A 22,437-nucleotide genomic window follows, 5' to 3' on the forward strand; every position below is an offset into this window, starting at 1 on the left:
TTTTGGGAATCTTATTAGGAAATGTAAAAAATATTTTAAAATCTTCATGTGTCCATTGATAGTATTCTTACTGTTCTTATATATTGTTTATACTCTTTTCTATAAGGATTTTTACAATATTTATTAATAATTTAAGACTGCCTCCTATTTGAAAAACTTTGTAAAATTTTAATTTTCAGCGTAAGAACTCTAGTTTTAGAAAATCAACTAACATGAATAAAAGTGAGATGCTCTCCAATAACAAATACTATTTCATGCCTTTAAAAAAATGTTGTAAAATACACATAACATAAAATTCACCTAATCATTTTATTTTATTATTATTTTTTGAGACAAGGTTTCACTGTTGTCGCCCAGGCTGGAGTGCAGTAGCGCAATCTTGGCTCACTGCAACCTCTGCCTCCTGGACTCAAGTGATTCTCCTGCATCATCAGCCTCTTGAGTAGCTGGGACTACAGCCATATGCCACCCTACCTGGCTAATTTTTGTATTTTTTCTAGAGGCGGGGTTTCACTATGTTGGCCAGGCTGGTCTCAGATTCCTGAGTTGAAGTGATTCTCAGGCCTTGGCCTCCCAAAGTGCTGGGATTCCAGGTGTGAGCAACCGCACCCGGCCCCTACCTAATAGTTTTAAAGTGCAGTGTTGAGAAAATCATCACCACTATCTACCAGAGAATATTTTTGGTGTCATGCCTTTTTGAAAACATTTTTTGTGTCTCGGTTTGGCTGTAATGAAAATCTCTTCGATTTTATTGTTTGACCTTCGGGAAGCTAGGGTTTTACCTGTCGAAGTCCTGGTTTCCTCATCCATTAAATAAGATAATACCGCCTCAGAGTGTGTGCTGTAGAGGCTAAATTAGATAACGCATTTCACCTGCTTAGAACAACATCTACACTTAGAAAGTGCTTATTAAATGCTCAGACTTTGCGCTCAGAGAGAGATTTTATCAGGCGCATTTACTGATTAGGAAATGTTTTACAGGCCAGGTGCGGTAGCTCACGCCTATAATTCTAGCACTTTGGGAGGCCAACGGGGGTGGATTGCCTGAGCTCAGGAGTTCGAGACCAGCCTGGGCAAACGGTGATATCCCGTCTCTACTAAAATACAAAAAATTAGCTGGGCGAGGTGGTGTGCGCCTGTAATCCCAGCTACTTGGGAGGCTGAGGCAGGAGAATCGCGTGAACCCAGAAGGCAGAGGTTGCCGTGAGCCTAGATTGTGCCATTGCACTGCAGCCTGGGTGACAGGGTGAGACTGTCTCAAAAAAAAAAAGAAAAAGAAAACGTTTTACAGATATTCATAAACTGATAGATGGAAACCAAATAAAAGTAACCTACTTGTGTATTTCCTTAGTAGTTAAGATTTGAGATATTGTCCTTTCCTGAGCTTATTTGTGCGTGTTTGTATTGTGAATAGGAAGCTGACAAAAGTGTTGAAGAACTACGTGGACGGTGCTGAGAAGCCGGGAGTAAACGAGCAGCTGTACAAAGCCATGAAAGCGCTGGAGTCCATCTTCAAGTTCATCGTGCGCTCCAGGATCCTGTTCAATCAGTGCGTACCTGTTCCCTGCACGGCCTCTCAGAGGACTGGCAGGAGATCCTTCACTTCTTTCCTTCCCCTTCTCTCGGCCCCTTATTCTTTCCTTTCTTCTTCTCCTCTTTTTCCCCTTGCTTTCTAGGCTGAGAGAGCACTACTCGATAGGGATCCTGGGGTGGGCTGCGCACTCTCTCCTTACCCTCCCGGGTCCCTGCTGGTGCTGAGGCGAGAGCCCTGTTCCTCATCTGAGATGTGTGCCTGTGAGTCCAGCCTTGGTTCCTGAAAGCATTCGCCATGGCGCAGGTGCAGTCCTGGGCATCCACCGAGGGCTCAGAAGCCCTTTTCAGAATATCTTTATGTGGCACAAAGCCCCAAAAGAACAACAACAACAAAATAGGCCGGGCGCGGTGGCTCACGCCTGTAATCCCAGCACTTTGGGAGGCCGAGGTGGGTGGATCACGAGGTCAGGAGATCGAGACCACCCTGGCCAACGTGGTGAAACCCCGTCTCTACTAAAAAATATAAAAAAGTTAGCCAGGTCTGGTGGCGGGCGCCTGTAGTCCCAGCTACTCGGGAGGCTGAGGCAGGAGACTGGTGTGAACCCGGGAGGCGGAGCTTGCCGTGAGCCAAGATCGCACCACTACACTCCAGCCTGGGCGGCAGAGGGAGACTCTGTTTCAAAAACAAAATAAATAAATGAAAACAAAACAACAATGAAAAGGCAAAACCAAGTGAAATTGCCTCACTTGGACAGACTCTGGGATTTCCTTCTCTTTTCCTCAGTAGAGTGAAGTTTCATTTCGGGAGAAGTCTTCCCACATAGGGTATTTCCATGAGGAAGGATACTCAAGTGCTGTAGCCTAGTGACATTTTTCACACCCTGTGTGGATGCACTTATGAGTGATTTTTGAGCTTTAAAGTAAATCGAAGGGTTAAAGGGGAACAAGAAGAATATAAATGTATTTATTACCATTGAACTGTATACTTAAAAATGGTAAAGATGGTGAATTATATCTATGTATATTTTACCTCAGTAAAATAAATTGGAATATTTGTGACTTGATTATTTTATAGAGAGCCTTAATATTGTATAGATACAGATGCAGGTTAAGAGCTGTGCTAAAATGAGAACTTTCTAAGTTGACCCACGCCTCTTCACTGTATGATTCAAAGGATGTGAAAAGCAAGCGTATTGAGGTGTGGTGTGCAATTTCACTCCCTCTGCTTGGTTTTTTGGGGGATGGCTATTTTGTGGGTGACCTGCCATGAGTGACGTCAATGGATGTTGGTGGTCCTACGCTGTTATTGTTCTTATTGTGAGTTCCACACACAGATGGGGTTCATTAACCTGTGTCCCTCTGAATTAGCAAATACATTTGCCTTTGAAAAGCGTGGTGCCCTTGTAACCGATTAGCGAAAATCAGCGATTGTAAGTGTGGACCCACATCAGTGCCTTCCCATTTCCTCCTCACTGCGTTTTCGTTTGTCTGAAGCAGTCATGTCCAGAAGGACCCAGGAGAAGGGGAAAGAATTCACAATCTGACCGTTTGTCTACCATGTTAGAAATAAGGACAGAGCAACAAGTGATTGACTGTGTGTTGACCTACCGAAGTCATAAACAGGGTGGCAACCACCAGTGATGTGAGACTGGAGTGTGTTTGTGTGCACTCTGGGGTGCCCATGGTTAAAACCACAATCCTCATGCTGCCATTTTTGCATACAAAGATGGCATGTTTGAGGGCATCATGGTTTTATCCTTGACTTAGATATTAAAGATACACCCTTTTATTTTGCTTATTATGGATATGCATGACCTTTGGTGTGGATTGAAGCTTTCCCTCAAGGGTCTAAGTTGTCATTTATTTGCTCATTGTCAGGGTGAAACACAGCATGGTAAGCTGGGTTATGTTTTCTTGTATTTTGATTATGTTTCAGTACAGTTAATTCTATTTCAGTAAAGTTAATTCTATGAAAATGAACTTCCTGGCCCCCTCTGCCTTGCTCTTATATTTTCCCCACTGATTTTAAATCTCTGATGACACTAAACCCAAATCAGTACTAGGATGGGAGGATGAACTTGAAAGATGTTACAGATTTTGTCGTGTTTTATTTGAAAAATGTTAATCTTATGCAGTTTGTGATCAATATGACATTGACTCAGGCATTTGATGATCTGCATATTCTCACCAGATAACACTGCTGACTTTCCCTTTCATTCAGAGGTTTGTAATTCAAACGATCGTGCATTGATAATCATGGTGTTGGCCAGGTGCGGTGGCTCAAGCCTGTAATCCCAGCACTTTGGGAGGCCGAGACGGGTGGATCACAAGGTCAGGAGATCGAGACCATCCTGGCTAACACGGTGAAACCCCATCTCTACTAAAAAATACAAAAAACTAGCCGGGTGTGGTGGCGGCGCCTGTAGTCCCAGCTACTCGGGAGGCTGAGGCAGGAGAATGGCGGGAACCCGGGAGGCGGAGCTTACAGTGAGTGGAGATCAGGCCACTGTACTCCGGCCCGGGTGGCAGAGCGAGACTCCGTCTCAAAAAAAAAAAAAAAAAAAAAAAAAATAATCATAGTGTTTCTACTATTGTAGTAAATGCTATAATGCTGCTTTAGAAAAGATTGAGTTACCCAGGTTGACCAGTAGCAAATTATTTCTCTGCCTCTTTCTTTAATCTCCTTCAATTTCAAACTACAAATGGCACAAAATCTTAGATTCATGGTCCGTGATTTTTTTTTCTTTGATGTCTAATAGTGCTTAGGAATATGATTGGCTGCATGTAATAGAAAAACCCCATTTATGTAACTTAACCATATGGGGTTCACTTTTTTTTTAGTCACATAATGTGCAGCCTGGAGGAAGTGTTCCGAGTTCATGCACTTGCATGAGGACTCTGTCCTGATGTCCTTGGCTCCTTTGATCTCTCTGCCCCACCATCCTTAGTGGGGTCTGTTTATCTCCTAATCCTAAGATGGCTCCTGTCCTTCTCAGCATCAGCTCTGCGTTCCAGGTGGAGGAGAGGGGAAGGCAAAGGGGAGACAGCTGTGCCAACTATTCTCCTTCGAAAGAGCTTCCCCATCCCTAGAAAGTATGGTGTGCTTTCATCTTATTGGCCAGAACCATGTCACATGACCACCCTACCCGCAGGAAGCTGGAAAGGATTTTTAGATGGGCTGATTGATGCTTTCTACAAAACCAGAGTGATTTCAGTAAAGAAGTTAGGGAGAAATAGATAATGGATGGGCAGTTAACATTCTCTTCCTCATACCTTCAGCCCAGAAGGTCTGTTCTCTGAGAGCTTCCCTAACTCATTCTGGGTTACTAAATCTTACTTAACTAGGCTTTGCAAAGCCTTTCTTTTTTTTTTTTTTTTGAGACAGAGTCTCGCTCTGTCGCCCAGGCTGGAGTGCAGTGGCGCAATCTCGGCTCACTGCAAGCTCCGCCTCCCGGGTTCACGCCATTCTCCTGCCTCAGCCTCCCGAGTAGCTGGGACTACAGGCGCCCGCCACCGCGCCCGGCTAATTTTTTGTATTTTTAGTAGAAACGGGGTTTCACCGTGGTCTCGATCTCCTGACCTTGTGATCCGCCCGCCTCGGCCTCCCAAAGTGCTGGGATTACAGGCGTGAGCCACCGCGCCCGGCGCAGAGCCTTTCTTCTCCATTAGTTTGGGAGTCAATCTCTGAGACTTCTGTCAATAGTATCTCTTTGGCTTTAAGTTTCTCTTTAGGCCCTAAGTGATCCACTGGCATGGTTTAGTCCTACTAGGCTACATAGAAACTGACTGAAGTACTCAGCTGCCCCTTGTGTTTGGGACAGGAAGTGTTCAGTGCTAAAGTCGTCTGAATGCCTGCATTCTGGTGGTCAGCAGCATGGCACAGACCATGATCCCTCTGCCTGCCTTTGTCCTGGTGTGGACCCAGCAGGAGCCACGCATGGTCCACAAACTGAGTTTCTTTGCTGGGGTAACTTGTTTGTTAGAAGAGTTGAGACTGTCGAGGACACAAAGTGGTCACAAGACAAGTTGTAGCAATTGTTACAACTCAGTGAGGCTCCCTAAGCCCCTGAGGCCATTGTCTGGGCATTCCTGACTTTAGCTGACCAAGTACTGCAGTGATTCTGGAGATCCTGACGATGCTGCTACTGCTCCTGGTCATGATGATGATGATTATTTGAGACAGGACCTCCCTCTGTCACTCAGGGTGGAGTACTGTGATGCAGTCATAGGTCACTGCAGCCTCAAACCCCTGGGCTCAAGCCATCCTCTTGCCTTAGTCTCCCAAGTAACCAGGACTACAGGCAGGTGCCAGCACACCTGGGTAATTTTTTGTAGGACATGGTCTCACTGTTTTGCCCAGGCTGGTCTCAAACTCCTGGCCTGAAGCGATCCTCCTGCTGTGGCCTCCCAGAGTGCTGGGATTCCAGGTGTGAGTCCCTGTACCCCACTGATTCTGGGGAGGTTGATACTCATGTTCCTTCTCTCCCTCCCTTTTCTTCCCTTCTTCCCTAGTTTCTTCCTTCTCTCCTTTTTTTGTTCTTTCCTCTCTCCATCCCTCCTTTTTTCTCTTCTTTGTCCCTTCCTTCCTTCCATGAATACTTAATGAGCATTTGAGCCCCAAGTGTATCCCAGACTTTCATAGTTTGACTTTATTATTTTTTCTCTGAACGTTTCCTGAATGTGGATCCTGGCTGCCTACCCTGATTCCGGAGGGGAGAGAAGGACACAGCGTTCTTTGAGACGTAGAGCACCTAGCTGTGTTGTGCAGAGATGACAAATACTTAAATTTAAATCTGTATTCTGAAATGGCTGAGAAGATATTTCATAGATTTTATGAGAGGAGAAAACCCATGCCCTTAGAATATTGGATGGTAGGGCAGACGTCTTCTAGTAATCCCTCCCCTTCTGTCCTCCTCACTCCAGCTCCCCATCATCCCACCACAGCATGTCAGTTGTTACTTCATCTGTGCTATCACAGGTCTGAATTGTAGATGAAATCGTTTTCCTAGCTTGTGTAGGCTACTTAAAGGAAAAAGAGCCCCAAGTCCCACGCAGATGTCTAGGATGTCTGATCCGTGACAATCTCCAAGCATATCTCCTGTGTGGTGCTGTCAGAGGTGGGGAAGAAAACAAACTAGGACTCTCATCTTCTTACCTCCAGCATGTGTATTACCTTGAGAGAAAAACAATTGTGCTCACAGCTGGAATTCATGAATGTGTTTTCCTTTTTGTAGTTGGGATAAACTTTTGAGATCTTATTTTTCTTTTGCTTTCAAAATGGTCTGCTGTGTTTTCCTGTAATGCAGTAGCTTTGTTAAATTCCAGGATAATTGACCGTAATTATTCTTCCAAAGAACAAAGAGGTGAAACTTTGGAGATGAAGATACTGAAGCTTATATTGTTAACTTACTATCTTTCTTGCTATGCAGTCTCATATTTTTTGTTTTGTTTAGAAAGCTCATTTTGTTTTGAAATGAGAACAACAGTTTAAAAGCTGTGGCCCAAAGACATTTGATTCCTGGGGAACCCACTGAAAGATTCCTGACAGCCAGGGGCACTTCTCCACTGGTTTTTGTTTGTCTGTTTTCTGTGTGGGCGGATCGCATTAACTAGGAAGCCAGAAAACAGATATCCTGCATCAGACCTTCAGAATCAAATTACTAAATCTAGTTACCGCCTGCCTCCTCTTCTGGGTTTCTTGCGCTTCGTAGAGTTTTTGCCTGTCATCTGGTGTTAGCTTTATAAATAATTAGTTATTGATCATGAATAAGTTGTACAGACCTTTTTGCTCTCATTCCCTGGGTCACAAAATAGAATGTAGTTAATAGACAAAGATCCTGTCATTCCTTGTTAATGAATACTTATTTAAGTAGAGCAAGGAATGAGCAGATCTTATTCATCTGTTTATTGATATATTTCTGAGTTGTTTTTTCTCAGTTTTTGATCCACCTTAGGGTGGATCAAAAAAGTGGCTCTCCCTGGTTTATCTGGGAAAACGAAAAGGGGAGATTCTAGAGACTTTCACAGTCATCTTTTGTTACAGAAAGATGCTTCAAAAGGATCACTGCAAAATGCTATGTTCTAAACATATTGGTTGGTACAAGATAAACTTTAACATTTTTATTCATGAGAGGTTCTGCAGAATTTTTAAAATATTAAAGATTCATTAATCATGCTTTATAGATTTTGAAGCTGTGTTATTGGGGGCATACAGATTTAAAATTGTGATGTCTTTCTTGTGGATTTATTCTTTAATCAATATGAAAAGTTTCTCTTACTCTTCTGGCTAGTATTTGCATGGAACACCTATTTCCATTCTTTCATTTTGGTGCTTTCTGTGTCTTTATACTTAAGGTGTGCCTCTTATTAGCAACATATAGTTGTATTTTTCTTTAATCCAGTCTGACATTCTTCTTAATGGAGCATTTCATCCATTGATATGTAGTATAATTAAGTAATATGTTAGATTTATATATATTATTTTTACATTAATTTTCCCTTCCCCATCTGTGTTATGCTCCCCTTTTACTCCTTTTTTGCCTTCTTTTATACCAGTTACACTTTTTTTAATCATCCCATTTTCTGATTTCTTAACATATTATTTGGATACTCTTTTACTATTATTTTTAACAATTATCCTAGAGATGGTAACATGCATGTTGGACTTGTTTTAGAGTATTTCAAATGATTACTCTTACCAATCCACTGATAATGCTAGATATGGCCAGAAAAAATAGCACACTAGGATTGCCATTTTCTTCTCTTCTGTTTATATTATTATTGTATTTCAATTCTACATATTTTATATTCCATAAGACATTACTGTTATTTTATACAGTTAGTATTCATTTGATGTGTTTTATGTTTGTAATTGTTTTTCATCCTTCAATTTCACTTTTCCTTTGGGATCATTTTCTTTCTGTAACTCCCTTGTATTATTTCTTTTAGTATTGCCCAGTTATGGGGCTCTGTTTGTATGAAAACGATTTATTTCATCTTTGTGTTTGAAAGATATTTTCACTCACTATAGCCTTCTAGATTGGAAGCTATTTTCTTCTTCCGTATATTATTCTATTCTGTTTTGATTTTCTTCATTTATGGTAAGTCATTAGCTTTCAGACTTATGGATACATCTTTGAATTTAAATGGTATTGTTTTCTTTCTTGCTGCTTTTAGTTTGTCTCCTTTTCTGTGGTTATTGACAGTCTTACTATGGGTTGCATAGGATTGTTTTTGCTTTTAATTTATCCTGCCTTGCATTTTTGAATTTTTTGATTGATATCTTTGATCAGTTTTGGACGATTGGTGGCCATTGTCTGTTCTAATGTTACTTTTGTCCCATTATCTTCCTCCTTTTCTCTTGGCACTTGAATTACATGTATGTTAGATCTCCTCAATATGCCTACACATCCCTAGCCCTCTTTTCTGTATTCTCTTCCTTGGTACTTCTGTTTAGTTATTTTCTGTGGATTGTCTTCCATTTTACTAATTCTGTCTCTTGCTGTGTCTACTCTCTATTTTGTTAATCCATATAATAAATTTTTAATTTTAGAGATTATATTTTGCAGTTTTAGAATTTCCATTTGATTATTTTTAAATAGATTCATTTCTCTACTAAAAGTTTTCTCTTACCTTCTATTTGTCATATTTTTATCTTATTTTCCCTGTTCTCAAATATGATGATTGTAGTTGTTTTGATGTTCTAGGAAACCGTAATATCTAATCTGCGGGACTGTTTCTGCTCTCTTTTTCCTCTTTCACTTGGACTGTGGTCTGGTTTTCTGCTAAGGTTAATAATTTTTGTTTGAAGTCAAGACCTTTTGTATGTAAAACTGTAGAAACTTCAGATGATGTGATCTTCTTCCAGAGATAATTCATCCTGTCTTTTTCTAGATAAAGTGGGTCTGACCATGTTATTTTAATCAGAGCCTGCTTAGTTTCAAGGCTACATTGTACCCTTAGTATGCCTCTGTCTCCATTTACTATGCCTCTGGCTTTCTAGGATCCTTTCATCTGAGAGTCAGCTCTGTTACCTGGGGACTCTCTCCCTGGCTTTTTCCAAACTCTAGTCATTTTCTCTGATGACTGATACAAATTCCACTTTGCTTTATAGAGGTTTTCATTTTGGTTTTTAGTCTTCTACCCCATACAGTTCTAGGAATTACAGATGTCCTGAGGGGAAAAATGATTGCAGCTTGATGCCTTTGAGGGTTGTACCAGTCTACCAGGTGTTCTCCATGTCACCTGCAAGCAGAAGTTCATGACTCACATCATTTTAATTGTTTGGTACATCTCTTAAGCAAATGCCATTTGAAAACCCTTATTTACTAAACAGATCCACTAGGTTGCAATTTCCCATTTTACACAGAATTTATTGCTTTACAGTGGAATCCATTTAAATATCAGACTACCTCTAGGGTAATTAATTATCACGTAGTTTACAAAATTTTCCATTGTACACAAGTTTTCAGGTATCGTATATTTTTAATTAGGCAGCAAACTAGTATTAATAAACTCTGCATTAATAAAACATCTGAGTCACAGTATTTTAAAATGCAAATGTGTTGCTTTTTAGTAACACAGCAACTTGAAGTAACTGCTAACAAATAATTTACAGATGAGACTTATTTTCAATTAGTAACATATATTAGCATACATGTAACCAATGCACAACTTCCTTATTACCTATTTATTAAATATGTCCCACCTCTTGAATACTTTTCAGTTACCACTGATGTTGAAATGAATACATTTGTATAGCACTGTTACTCTGAAATAAAAAGTAAAGCAACTCTTGTAATATCGTGTTAAAGGATTAGAAGATCCTGGTAAATTGAGTGTGTTGTTGATTTTCAATTTGTGACGTAATGGGTTTAAAAACACTGGTAGTGGCTGCCTGGCGGCTCACACCTGTAATCCTAGCACTTTGGGAGGCCGAGGCGAGTGGATCACCTGAGGTCAGGAGTTCAAGACCATCCTGGCCAACATGGTGAAACTTTGTCCCTACTAAAATACAAAAGTTAGCTGGGCATGGTGGCGGGTACCTCTAAGCCCACCTACTTGGGAGGTTGAGGCATGAGAATTGCTTGAACCCAGGAGGCGGAGATTGCAGTGAGCCGAGATTGTGCCATTGCACTCCAGCCTGGGTGACAAGAGTAAGACTCCGTCACAAAAATAAATAAATAAATAAAATAAAAATAAAAACACTGGTAGAAAACACAACAGCATCTTAATAGTGTAATTTTTGTGGGGTAGAAATAAAGCTGAATTTCCCCATCCTCTTTCCCTCCTCCTCTTCCTTGGCCCTTTCCTCCCTCCCTTTCTATATATTTTCTGTGTTTTTCAGATTTATAAGATGTAGTATGTTACAATGAAAAGGCAGTGAGTGGTAGCATTAAGAGTCAGCCTCTGTATGTGGAGGCATGCCACCTTGACTGAGTGGTCTGCATGAGTCTCGCTGCCAAGTCACCTTCCTTGCTTCATGGATGTTGAGGATGTGGTCTCTCATTCTAACTTGTCACCCAAGGGATTCCCTTCATGGCTATAGACAGGGATTCAAAAAATGTTGAGGTGTTTCTGCCAGGCCCCCACAGTTTGTGTGTTTCTTTGCAGACTGTATGAAAACAAGGGAGAGGCCGACTTTGTGGAATCTTTGCTGCAGCTCTTCAGGTCCATCAATGACATGATGAGCAGCATGTCAGACCAGACCGTCCGGGTGAAGGTGAGTGCCGGCCACCGCCAAGGCAGGCTTCTCTTTCTTTTCTTCTTTCATTATCGTTTTTGGAGGTAGGTATTTTGATTACAGTTAATAAACTTGCCCCAAATACTATAGTTGTTAATGTTAGAGATCTCAATTTGATTTCAAGAGCTGTGCTTTTTTTTTTTTTCCTTCCTTCCTTCCTTCCTTCCTTCCTTCCTTCCTTCCTTTCTTCCTTCCTTTCTTTCTTCCTTTCTTTCTTCCTTTCTTCCTTCCTTCCTTCCTTCCTTCCTTTCTTCCTTCCTTTCTTCCTTCCTTCCTTCCTTCCTTCCTTCCTTTCTTCCTTTCTTCCTTCCTTTCCTTCCTTTCCTTCCTTTCCTTCCTTTCCTTTCTTCCTTTCTTCCTTCCTTCCTTCCTTCCTTCCTTCCTTCCTTCCTTCCTTCCTTCCTTCCTTTCTTTCTTTCTTTCTTCCTCTTTCTTTCTCTCTCTCTCTCTCTCTCTCTCTCTCTCTCTCTCTCTCTTCCTTTCTTTCCTTTCTTTCTTTCCTTTCTTCTTTCTTTCGTTTTTTGTTTTGAGATGGAGCCCCACTCTGTTGCCCAGGCTGGAGTGCAGTGGTGCGATCTTGGCTCACTCCAACCTCCGCCTCCCAGGTTCAAACAATTATTCTGTCTCAGTCTCCTGAATTGCTGGGAGTACAGGTGCATACCACCACGCACAGCTAATTTTTTTTTATTTTTAGTAGAGACGAGGTTTCACCATATTGCTCAGGCTGATCTCCAACTCCTGACCTCAGGTGATCCACCTGCCTCAGTCTCCCAAAGTGCTGGGATTACAGGCGTGAGCCACTGTGCACGGCCTTTTTTTTTCTTTTATTTGTAGTTGACACATAATAATTTTACATGTTTATGGGATACTAATAGAGGTATACGGTGTGATCAAATTAGGGTAATTAGCATAGCATCACCTTGAACGTTTTTCATTTCTTTGTGCTGTGAACATTCAGAATCCTTTCTACTAGCTTTTTGAACATATACACTAAATTATTGTTGACCTTCTTCACTCTACATTGCTACAGAACACTGGACTTTATTCTTCTTATCTAGCTGTAGCTTTGTATCAAAGTGCACTTGTAGATGAAGGGCTTCGCCTGTGGCTAAGTGAAGGGGCTGTGGGCCCTACCAAGCCTGAACTAGAGGGAAAGGCCCCGAAGCCTGTTTTGTAGTGAACATAATCACGCTCCATGTGCAGTGAAATCCTTTCTTCCTCCTCCCCAGGTGCTTTTAAATATTTTCATTGCTTCTCTCTTTGCTCTTTGGAAAGAGTGATTCTGAATTTACTTTATTTAAATTTGGGGGAATTGATGAGAATCATGTTTTACACCTAATTTCTCAGGGTGTCCATGCCCCGGATATGGTGGTGAATCTTCATGCTTCAGCGGATCTTTGCCTATGCACAAGAGCGAGCCTTCCAGTGCCCCTGTTCTTCTGTTCTTCTTCCCTCTTTTGATGCCCTGATCTCACCATGTGGTCCTTTGGAAGAAAGATGCCTTCCCCTCATGAGGCCTGAGTGTTCTTTAGGATGCTCACTGGTGCGGAAGTGCCTGGGAGGCCCGTGGAGCAGCTGCAGGACCCCCACACTCTAGGTTATTCCAGTGATGGCAGTTTTCACTGGGCTGACTTATTGCAGAAAGAGCTGTGCAACTTGCAATTTGCTGCCTGCACTAATTCCTTCCAAGAACAAGAATCTTCCAAATGATTAACTTACATCTTTCACTCGACTGATCGTGGTAGACGCTTCTGTTCTTCCTCTTTTAATGTTCGTTTAATGTATAATTTTAGAAGGCATTCTTACGGCTAGTGACTTAAAAGTATTTTGGTCAAGTCATTTCCCAGCCTTAAAGCTTTGCCGTATGCCCTGGAACAAAGATGTATGTGTGCTGAGACGTGGCTTATGGTTGCTGTGACCAAGGAAACCAGCATAAGCAGACATGAATTGAGTCAGAGCCTACCTTTCATCTCAGAGGTGGTGCAGCTGTTCGGTGGAGCCATTTGGACTTTTTACTATGATTTCTTGATTTTTTTTTTTTTTAACATGAATTTACTATAAAAATTGGTGATTTATACAGAAAGAAATATATGTGGTGCATACATTAAAATTTTAGGTTATTTTGGCAACTTGATATTGCCCAAAGCCATCTTATTGTCCCAAAGTTAAAATTAGCAATGTGTATGGTACATTTACTACTGAATTCAGTGGCGTTTTAGAAAAACAGACGTGCGTAGTGTAAGAATAGATAAAAATTACAGGAAGTTTTGAGCCCAGCAGTAATTTTAGATTGCTAAATATATTTACATTATTAAATTTGATTGGGCTTGATTTGTGTCTGCCTCCCTCCCTTGAAGTCAGATTACTTAGTGACTAGGGACTGGGAAGACCTTGCTTCAGTGGGTGTTTTATTATAAGACACAAGCAAATTGAGTGACGCGTGTGCATCGATGCAAACCTTACATCTGCAAGACAGATGCGTTTTATTAGACATGTCGCCTCCCTTCTGCTAATTTGGTATCATATTATTTCACAATAGGTGCTTTCTCGATGACGTTGGAAATTTAAAGATTCCCATCGTGGGAGCCTGGCTTTTGTGGTGTTTTAACTCTTTCAGTTTTGCTGTGTCTAAATGGAAGGAAATAACCTTGTGAACCATCTTACATAGACAAAGTATATTTTCAGACTGTGACATTTAAAGGTTAAAGATTGTTTCCCCAAGCATGGCCCATGTTGGTACCAAAGGGTTGGTGCCTTCCCGGTTCAAGTGATTCTCCTGCCTCATCCTCCCAGTAGCTGGGATTACAGGCACCCACCACCATGCCCGGCTAATTTTTTTGAGTTTTTAGTAAAGAAGGGCCCCATCCCCTTCTTGGTACCAAACCCGCCACTGGTATCCACTTTGCAGATTAGAGTCAGCCACGGGATTTGACAAGTCAGTGAAGGGGGAGGGCAGGAGGAACTTCAGATGTCATTTACTGCAGGGTAAGCGTGGTCTCCAGCTAGAATTTTCAACAGGACTGTTGTCATTGATTTAGTGACAACATTTTTCCAAGGTCATTTAAGTGAGAAAACACAAATGGAGGATGCTTGGGCAAGTTTTTATGTTAAGTCAAATGTCCAGGAAGCTCCTGGAGTGTGTGGACGCTGCCTCCCTTCACTCCCCTGCCCAGCGGCCACCTCTCGTTACCCCCGCTCCCCAGGCGCCTGCATGCCCAGATGTTTCAGTGCCGCCTCACCGTCCCTCAGTTAATGGCCCTCAGCCTCGGGGCTGCAGCCAAATGCTTTTTGAAAACATACTGCCGTGGCCAAATAACATGAAATTCCTCATTTCTAAGTGTCCTGTTCAGTGGCATTGAGTACAGTCACATTGTTGTGCAACCATCGTCACCATCCTCCTTTAGAATTTTTTCGTCTTTCCAAACTGAATGAAACTCCAGCCCTGTCAAACACCAACTCCCCTCAGCCCCTGGCAGCCACTGTCCTACTTTCTGGGTCTAAGAATTTAATGGCTCTGGGAACCTCGTGGAAGTGGACTCATACCGCATTTGTCCTTTTGTGTCTGGCTTTTGTTTGTTTGTTTGTTTTGTTTTGTTTTGTTTTGAGACGGAGACTGGCTCAGTCGCTCAGGCTGGAGTGAAACGGCGCAGTCTTGGCTCACAGCAACCTCCAGCTTCCCGGTTCAAGTGATTCTCCTGCCTCCCAGCAGCTGGGATTACGGGGACCCACCACCATGCCTGGCTAATTTTTTTGTGTTTTTAGTAGAGACGGGGTTTCACCATGTTGGCCAGGCTGGTCTTGATCTCCTGACCTCGTGATCTACCCATCTCGGTCTCCTAAAGTGCTGGGATTACAGGCGTGAGCCACTATGTCCAGCCGTGTTTGGCTTCTTTTACGTGGCATGATGTCTGCAAGATTCTACCAGGTCGTAGCATGTGTCAGAATCGTCTTCCTTTTTAAGGTTGTCATGTTGCTGTGTGTCTTGTCCACGTTTTGCCTGCGCACTCGTCCCTGGATAGAGGCTCGGCCTGTTCCCCCCTAATGGTGGTGGTGGTTCATGCTGCTGGGAACTTGGGTGTACAGGTGGCTCTGGAAGACCCTGCTGCCAGTGCTCCAGAAGTGGAATTGCTGTTTCCCGTGGTAATTATGCTTGAATTTTTCAAAGAATCATCCTGTTTTCCCCAGCACCCCACCATTCTACCGAAACCTCATTTGAAATTCCATATTGACTTTCCCTTAGCAGCTCCTTCTGCAGCTCCTCGAGCTCCAGGCCGCACACCACCTACCTTGAGTGAATGATGCCGCTCTGACTGCCGCACTGAAAAGACCTGGGGTCGGAGGTGGAGGTTGCAGTGAGCCGAGATCGCGCCATTGCACTCCAGCCTGGGCAACAAGAGCAAAACTCAGTCTCAAAAAAAAAAAAAAAAAAAAAAAAGAAAAAAGAAAAGCCTTGGGGTCTCGGCACCACCTCTTTCTGTCTGTTTCCCTCTGAAGAGGAGAAGCCTCCCCCTCCCTGAGACCCGCTCCACCCCTTGCTGTTTCCTCACCATCTCAGATCTCCTGTCTTCACCTTGGGCTGCCTCTTCACCAGGCCCAGATGTTCTGGAAATTCAATCCCTGCCTTCTGGATTCTTCTTTGCCCTTGGCGTCTCTCTCTCCCACCTGACAAGAGGGTCCTTGGCCCCGTTGCCTCTGCCCTCCAGTCCTGTTCTCTGTTCTGCCCCAAGCGATTGTGGCTGCTGCTCCTCCCGGGTGCCCCCGCAGCCCCCAGCTGCGGTGTCTCCAGACAGCCTCGGAATTCCCTTCTGCTGTCTTCTGTTCTCTGTGCTACTGTGGCGGTGGTTTCTTGAACCACTGGGCTTGGTAGGTCCCCAGTTCTTCTTCCTGAAATTAGGGCGGAAAAGTCTTGGAACCATTTCCCGCACCCTGGTGCTGGACCTGCCCCTTTTTTCCTCGGCTTCTCTTTTGGTGTTTTCCTGAAACTCCCATCTGGCGATGACTTGCTGTTTCTCAGAAAACTGTGCTGTTCTTCAGCTGCCAGGAGAAATGGGTCAGATTGCAGTGTGTGACACCCAGACGGCTTCACAGGCAGCCCACCTGGCTCTCCAAGCCTTTTCCCCTCTTGGAGACCCGAGTAGAGCCAGTGCCTTCCCCAGGAAACACCAAACATCTGGGTGTGGGGAGCCTCCTGAGGGTTAGCTGCCCCCATCAGTGGTTGATAGAAATAGCATGAGCGCCTAGTGCTGGAATAACTGGAGCTGATACTGATCACCTGCTGTTCACCGTGCTTTGTATTTCTCAACTGATTTAGTCTTTACAATTGCCCTATTAAATAGATATTTTGATTGCTTTCTGATGAAGACACTGAGGCCTCGCGACCTTAATCAACTTACCCAAGGCCACGCAGCTGGGATGGGGTAACGCCCTGGTTTAAACCCTGTTTGGCCAGTTCCAGAACCACTCTTTTCCCCGTTTGGCTCCTAGAGACAGTGTTGCTAAGCCCTGGCTATCCCATGGTGTTTGCAAACAGTGCCCATGCCTGCCATCCACGTTAGTGGAGAACAGGCTGGATGCTTTGGGCTGGTAAGATGCCGACATTATCCCTGGTGGGGCTTTCCATCTAAGTGGACGTGCGTAAAGCAACTTAAAAACTGGTGAAATGCCACAGGAATTAGGTGAGTGTGAAGGGGAGGGGAGGAGACTTAGAAAGGGCCGGTCACGAAGGCTGGTGGAAGGAGACCTTGGTGATGGCCCCACTGTGTTGGCAGCAGGTGGCTGTTTGTTGGCCACTTGTGGATTGTAGTGCTGGATTGGGGCGTTTGGGGCTTTGCAGTCAGTTCTTACAGGCGTTGACATCTTTTCAAGTCCACAAATATTACTCCCTTCCCTTGAGATGACCCTGGGAAAAGACTACCCCATGCAGGACGTTGGCATAGTCTGTTCCATCTGGGGCTGAGAATTCCAGAATTTTCTATAGGAGGAAACTTTGACCATGATCCACAGTGGGAAATTGATGCTTACCCGGTACGTGTGTGTGCGCGCGTGTGTGCGCGCGTGTGTGTTGTGCATATGAAGCTAGAAAATGCTCATGAAGCAGTTGTGCACTAATTCCCTGTGATGCATTCTGGCATTTTCTGGTCTAGTCTCCTTTAGTCTATTCTAGACTAATGCATTTCAGTTAAAAAAAAAATTGCTTGTTGACAGGCACTAAATTTATTTCATGAGCACGAATGGATCTAAACCTGCATTGGAAAAACACTGCTCTTTCTCCATCTCAGGACTCTGCCCCTGTGTCTCCTGCTTCGTTTATTATGAAAAGATTATTGTTCGCTTTCTGCATTTCTTCCATTGTTGTGTAGAGCCCCAGGCCCCTGGCGCTCAGGCAGCTTTCCCGACCGGCATGCGGATTGGACTGGGGTGAAGATTAATTGAATTTGAGGCCCTCCAAGCTGAGGCTGGCACACAGATATAGAGGGTTTGTCTTCCTTCTGGGGCACTGTCCCCAGGGAGCAGGCTTCCCCGTCTCTTTCCATTCTAAGCATCACATAGCACCATTTCCATCTGGCCTTCTTCGAGAGGGGCTGTGTTGAAATTAGCTATTCTGTAATCTCAGTAAATACAGCTGGTGGGTTAGTTCTGCCCTCCAAGAGGCACCTTTTTTGATTCCCTTACAAATAATTTCCTGACTTGAAATGAACTGTACTTTCTTGCCTTATATCTTACCCAGAATTCTTCCTTATGAGAAGTTTTTGCTGCTTTTTGTCTATTTATTTCCGGGCTAGCATCTGGGATCCACACTGCTACTCACAAATTTGTACACAGAGAACTTTATTGTCCTCAGAACAAATGATCTGAATGTGTTAGGGATGATGACAATTTAAGATCAGATGAAGATCAGAAGGATTTGCTTGCAGGTGAGGAAGTCACGTTTCACTGAGTAACTCTGGGCCCGTCTGGTGCCTCTCTTACAGCAGCTCCTGACTTCGCCCCTTCGTCTTTATATGCGTGTTCCAGATTTTCATGAAGATATCAAGTCCTGGTAGTTGCATTAAACAAAGCAACCATTTATTGTGTCCTTGCCCTCAGTTTAAAAGTAATATGTGATCTGGTTAGAAAAATGCCACAAAGTTAATTAAGAAAAATAAGAATCATTTATCACCCTACCTTCCAGAGATTACACTGTTAGCATTTTTGTTTTGATAATGGTGAGCTCTTTTTGCTCATTTAGCATTATGCTATATATGCACACACATATGTATACACCCACACCTATATATACACACATATAAATGTAATATGTATAGTACAAATTCTCACGTGTACACACACACACACACGCTTTTACAGTGTTGCATTTTTCTATATATATCTGCCTGTGTCCTTCAGTATTTTTCAAGCACACATTTTCAAAGGTTACACATTGCCTCATGGCTGTATGATAACTTACTTAACCAATTTTCCATTTGAGGGCACTTAGCTGGTTTCTAGTTTTCAGTTTTCATGAACAGTGCTTGGCTGACCTCTTTGTCTATGGCAAAGGCCGTGCTCCATCTGGTTTGCTCTGAGGCATCCAGATTTTCAAACGCTCTAAAGTACTATGAAAGTCATGATCAAGGCGATTAGGACTTGATTCCTGGGTGATGACTCTGTGCTTCTTTTGTCAGGGCCACGTGTATGAAATGTGTCTGCCCCACCTTGGTTTCCACTAGAGCTCCTGTCTGTCTGTGTTTCTTTTCCACTTCCTTCTGTGTTTCCTGGCATTGGGCTATGCAGCTGCCATGGTGGATGAGTCAGGAGCCACTTTCCTCTCTGGGAAGCCACCTGCTTCTGTGACCTTTGTGTTTCTCCGTACAGGATTGTTGGCTAAGTTAGATAAGGAGGTGAGAACTCCGGTGAGTTCCACTCCCTCTGACCTGACAAATCAGGGCCTGGAGCAAACCGGCCAATGAGATGTTGGCACCGTCATAGACCAGCAAACAGCTTAGAGAAATTGGGGAGCATTTTGAGCCAGAAGGGTTTACTAAGAGCAACTAATAAAATATTTTCGCCTTGATTTTGAGTGGGGGGGGTGTGCATTGCTGGTGTTAATTGATCTGAGGATGTCATGGGCACGAGTCAGGACTCTGAGAGTCTCTCGTCGTTCGTGGGGACACAGATGCGGTGGTTTGGATGAGGACCGTCTAGGTCACATTGTCCGTGTGGAGACAGACTTGTTGAATTAGAATATTGGGCAGCTGAGGCTAGCACCTCAGGTGAAGCCAACCATGACAGGAATGACTACGCTTGCTGAGAATCAGCTACAGGCCAGGCCTTCTGGAGAGTTCTCCTGCAACATAGAGAAGAGAGGGAGGTTCCAGAGTCAAGGAGGTGAGTGGCCAAGCTTGAAAGTTGCTCTAACAAAATACTACAAACTTGGTAGCTTAAAATAGCAGTTTTTTCCTTCTCTCAGAGTCCTGGAGATTAGAAGTTTGAAACCAGGGTGGCGGCAGGACAGGTTCCCTTTGGCTGCTCCAAGAGATGACGTGTTCTGTGCCTTTCTCTAGGCTTCTGGCGATCCTTGGTATTTCCTGCCTTGCAGACGCCTCGCTCCAGTCTCTGCCTCCGTCTTCACCGGCACTCTTCCCGTGGGTCTGTCTTTGTGTGTCTTCTCTTCTTACGAGGACATCAGTCATGTTAAATTCCGGGCCCACTCTACTGTGGCATGGACTCAGGCCAACTCGAGTGTATCTGAAAAAAGACCGTTTCCAAAACATTCACGGGTCCCAAGGGTTAGGAATTGAATGTAGCCTCTTTTTTTTTTCTTTTTGAGATGGAGTCTTGCCCTGTCACCCAGAAGCCTGTTACACCGTTAGCAATGGTGTGATCTCGGCTCACTGCAGCCTCCACCTCCCGGGTTCAAACTGTTTTCCTGCCTCAGCCTCCCGAGGAGCTGGGATTATAGGCGCCTGCCACCACACCCAGCTAATTTTTGTATTTTTAGTAGAAACAGGGTTTCACCCTGTTTGCCAGGCTGGTCTCAAACTCTTGACCTTGTGATCCCCCTGCTCCCAAAGTGCTGGGATTATAGGCATGATCCACTGCACCTGGCCTGAACGTAGCCTTTTGAGGGACACAATTTCACCCATGGTAGAAGTCATTGTGGATGTCAGTGCGGAGGCCACTGGCAGTCAGGTCAGTGGTGAACAGAGGACTGGAGAGGAAGTGGGTCCTTAGCCAGGCACCCACAGTCAGCTTGACATGGGAGCGGCAGGACTGGAAACTTCTTAGACTCCAGTGTGCACATGATCACCTGGAGGTCTTGTTTAAATGTGATTCTGACTCTGTAGGGAGGGGCCTCAGGACGTTTCATTTTAATCAACCCCCAGGTGATGCTAAGGTTGTGGGTCCCTGGCCATATATGGGGTGGGAAGTGGCCAGGCCTGGCCTTGCACAGAGAGCTGCTGTGTGAGCAGTAGTGTTTGTGGGCAGGGCACCTGGTCTCAGTTCTTGCAGCCTTCAAGGCTGGCTTCATTTGGGCTGCCTGCCCTCAGCTGTCTGACATTCCGGACTATTTTGCTTTGATCAGTTTGCCCTCCGCACAGATGATGACACGCTTGCAAGTGTGGCATGTTGAGAAAGACTCAGCGGACGGAGGAGCAAGGAAAAGTGAAGAAAATATTTTATGGCTTGCCTTTAGAGGACCTGTGGGTCCAAATGCTCCCGATTTCATTCCACCGCTTGCTGGTCTGTGGCCCTGCAGAGGGTTTCTGGCTGAGATCTGAACTCACCAGGTGCCGCAGCATTCCAGTCTTCTTGGTTGCTTCCTAGGATTCTTCCTGCCCTCTCTGGAGGGAGCAATACCACTCACATAGGCAAGAATTAATCTGGGGAGGTTTGGATAAATACACTTGTTTCCTTGACCACCTCTCCACCCCCATTTATATTGTGCACGGTACATTGCAGCAGTAGCAGAAATTGCAGCAGTAGCACTACCTTACAGAAATGCAGCAGTAGCTGAAATGAAAAATCATCTCTCTTCCACCAGGCTTCTTCAGCAAACCAAGTATTTCTATTGGTTTCTAGTGTGTGAACATCAAAATGTTTATACTTACAACCTGCGTAGTTTTTGGTTTACTGATTTTTTATCATTATATCACAACACCTGTCCATTATTAATGTGTACTCATAATTGTAATGGCTGTATGCCAGTTCAGAACATGTGCCTGAATTGATGTGTAATCAAATGATTTTTCATCAAATTAATTTTTCTATTGTTGAATACAACAATTTTGCTTTTAGCATTTGAAGCCTGCAACAAATTATTTCATTGATAAGTAGTGTGTGTTTATGTTTTCTTTAATTTTATGATCCATTTTTCCATGTTGATTCCTTCATATTGCCACCTGTTAGAGGACAAGGCTTTCATTTGAGATTGCAGAATTCTAGGCACTTCCTTGCCATCCCTCCTGCCTTGTCCCCCTGTAATGACACTCACTGGTGGAAAATCTCTCCTTTGGCCATGGTGGCTTCAGTGCTCAGGAACCTGAACTTATTTTCTTCCACCCTTGACCTTATTCAAAGATCTCTGTTGCCAGGTGCTCCTCCCACATCTGTGCCCACGGTCTTGGATTCTACCTACTGTCAGCATGCAGGGTGCCAGTGGGCCCCTTTCTCCTTCCTCCATCATGGTCAGGATTCAGCGTTCCTCTGAAAGTGAGCAAGTCTCAAAGTAGAGTTATGCTTAGTACCTCATCATTGAGTTATGTATTCATCTATTTTAAAAATTCCTTCAATCATATGTTCATTCTCCTGTGTGCCAGGCACTGTGCTAGGTACTGAGGGGTTTCAGCACCAATCACAAAGGTACGCTCTGTATTCTCATGGTGGTTCCATTGGAGTGAGCAAGGCAGGCGTGAACTCAGTAACCATCCCCTATGCATAGAGTTGCACAATTGCAATATGTGATTTTAAGCAAATCACAGACATAAAATTATCATTGTGGATTGTAATCAGTCATTTTCAGAAAAAGTAAAGGTCAGGGTGACAAGGTATATCGGGGCATTGGAAGTAGTTTTGGGGTTCAAAGAAGGTTTCAAAAAGGAGTTAAAGAAAGTGTGGGTTGTGGAGAAACTAAGCAGAGGCAGCAGACAGGAAGGTGTTTGCTGCATTCAAGAAATTATGAG

General features: G+C 43.7%; 1 protein-coding gene across 3 annotated transcripts in view; it reads left to right on the forward strand.

The window, feature by feature from the left end:
* The window catches only part of DOCK1 (dedicator of cytokinesis 1), a 549,533-nt gene that overhangs the window by 143,862 nt on the left and 383,234 nt on the right, over nucleotides 1–22,437 (forward strand). For all 3 annotated transcript variants that reach the window (XM_077945604.1, XM_077945605.1, XM_077945606.1), the window contains exons 22-23: nucleotides 1,415–1,549; nucleotides 11,146–11,254. In XM_077945604.1, the coding sequence (XP_077801730.1) occupies nucleotides 1,415–1,549; nucleotides 11,146–11,254 (244 nt within the window). The remainder of the gene's footprint in view (nucleotides 1–1,414; nucleotides 1,550–11,145; nucleotides 11,255–22,437) is intronic.

The sequence above is a fragment of the Macaca mulatta genome, chromosome 9, assembly GCF_049350105.2.
Source record: "Macaca mulatta isolate MMU2019108-1 chromosome 9, T2T-MMU8v2.0, whole genome shotgun sequence".
In the NCBI taxonomy this organism is placed as follows: Eukaryota; Metazoa; Chordata; class Mammalia; order Primates; family Cercopithecidae; genus Macaca; species Macaca mulatta.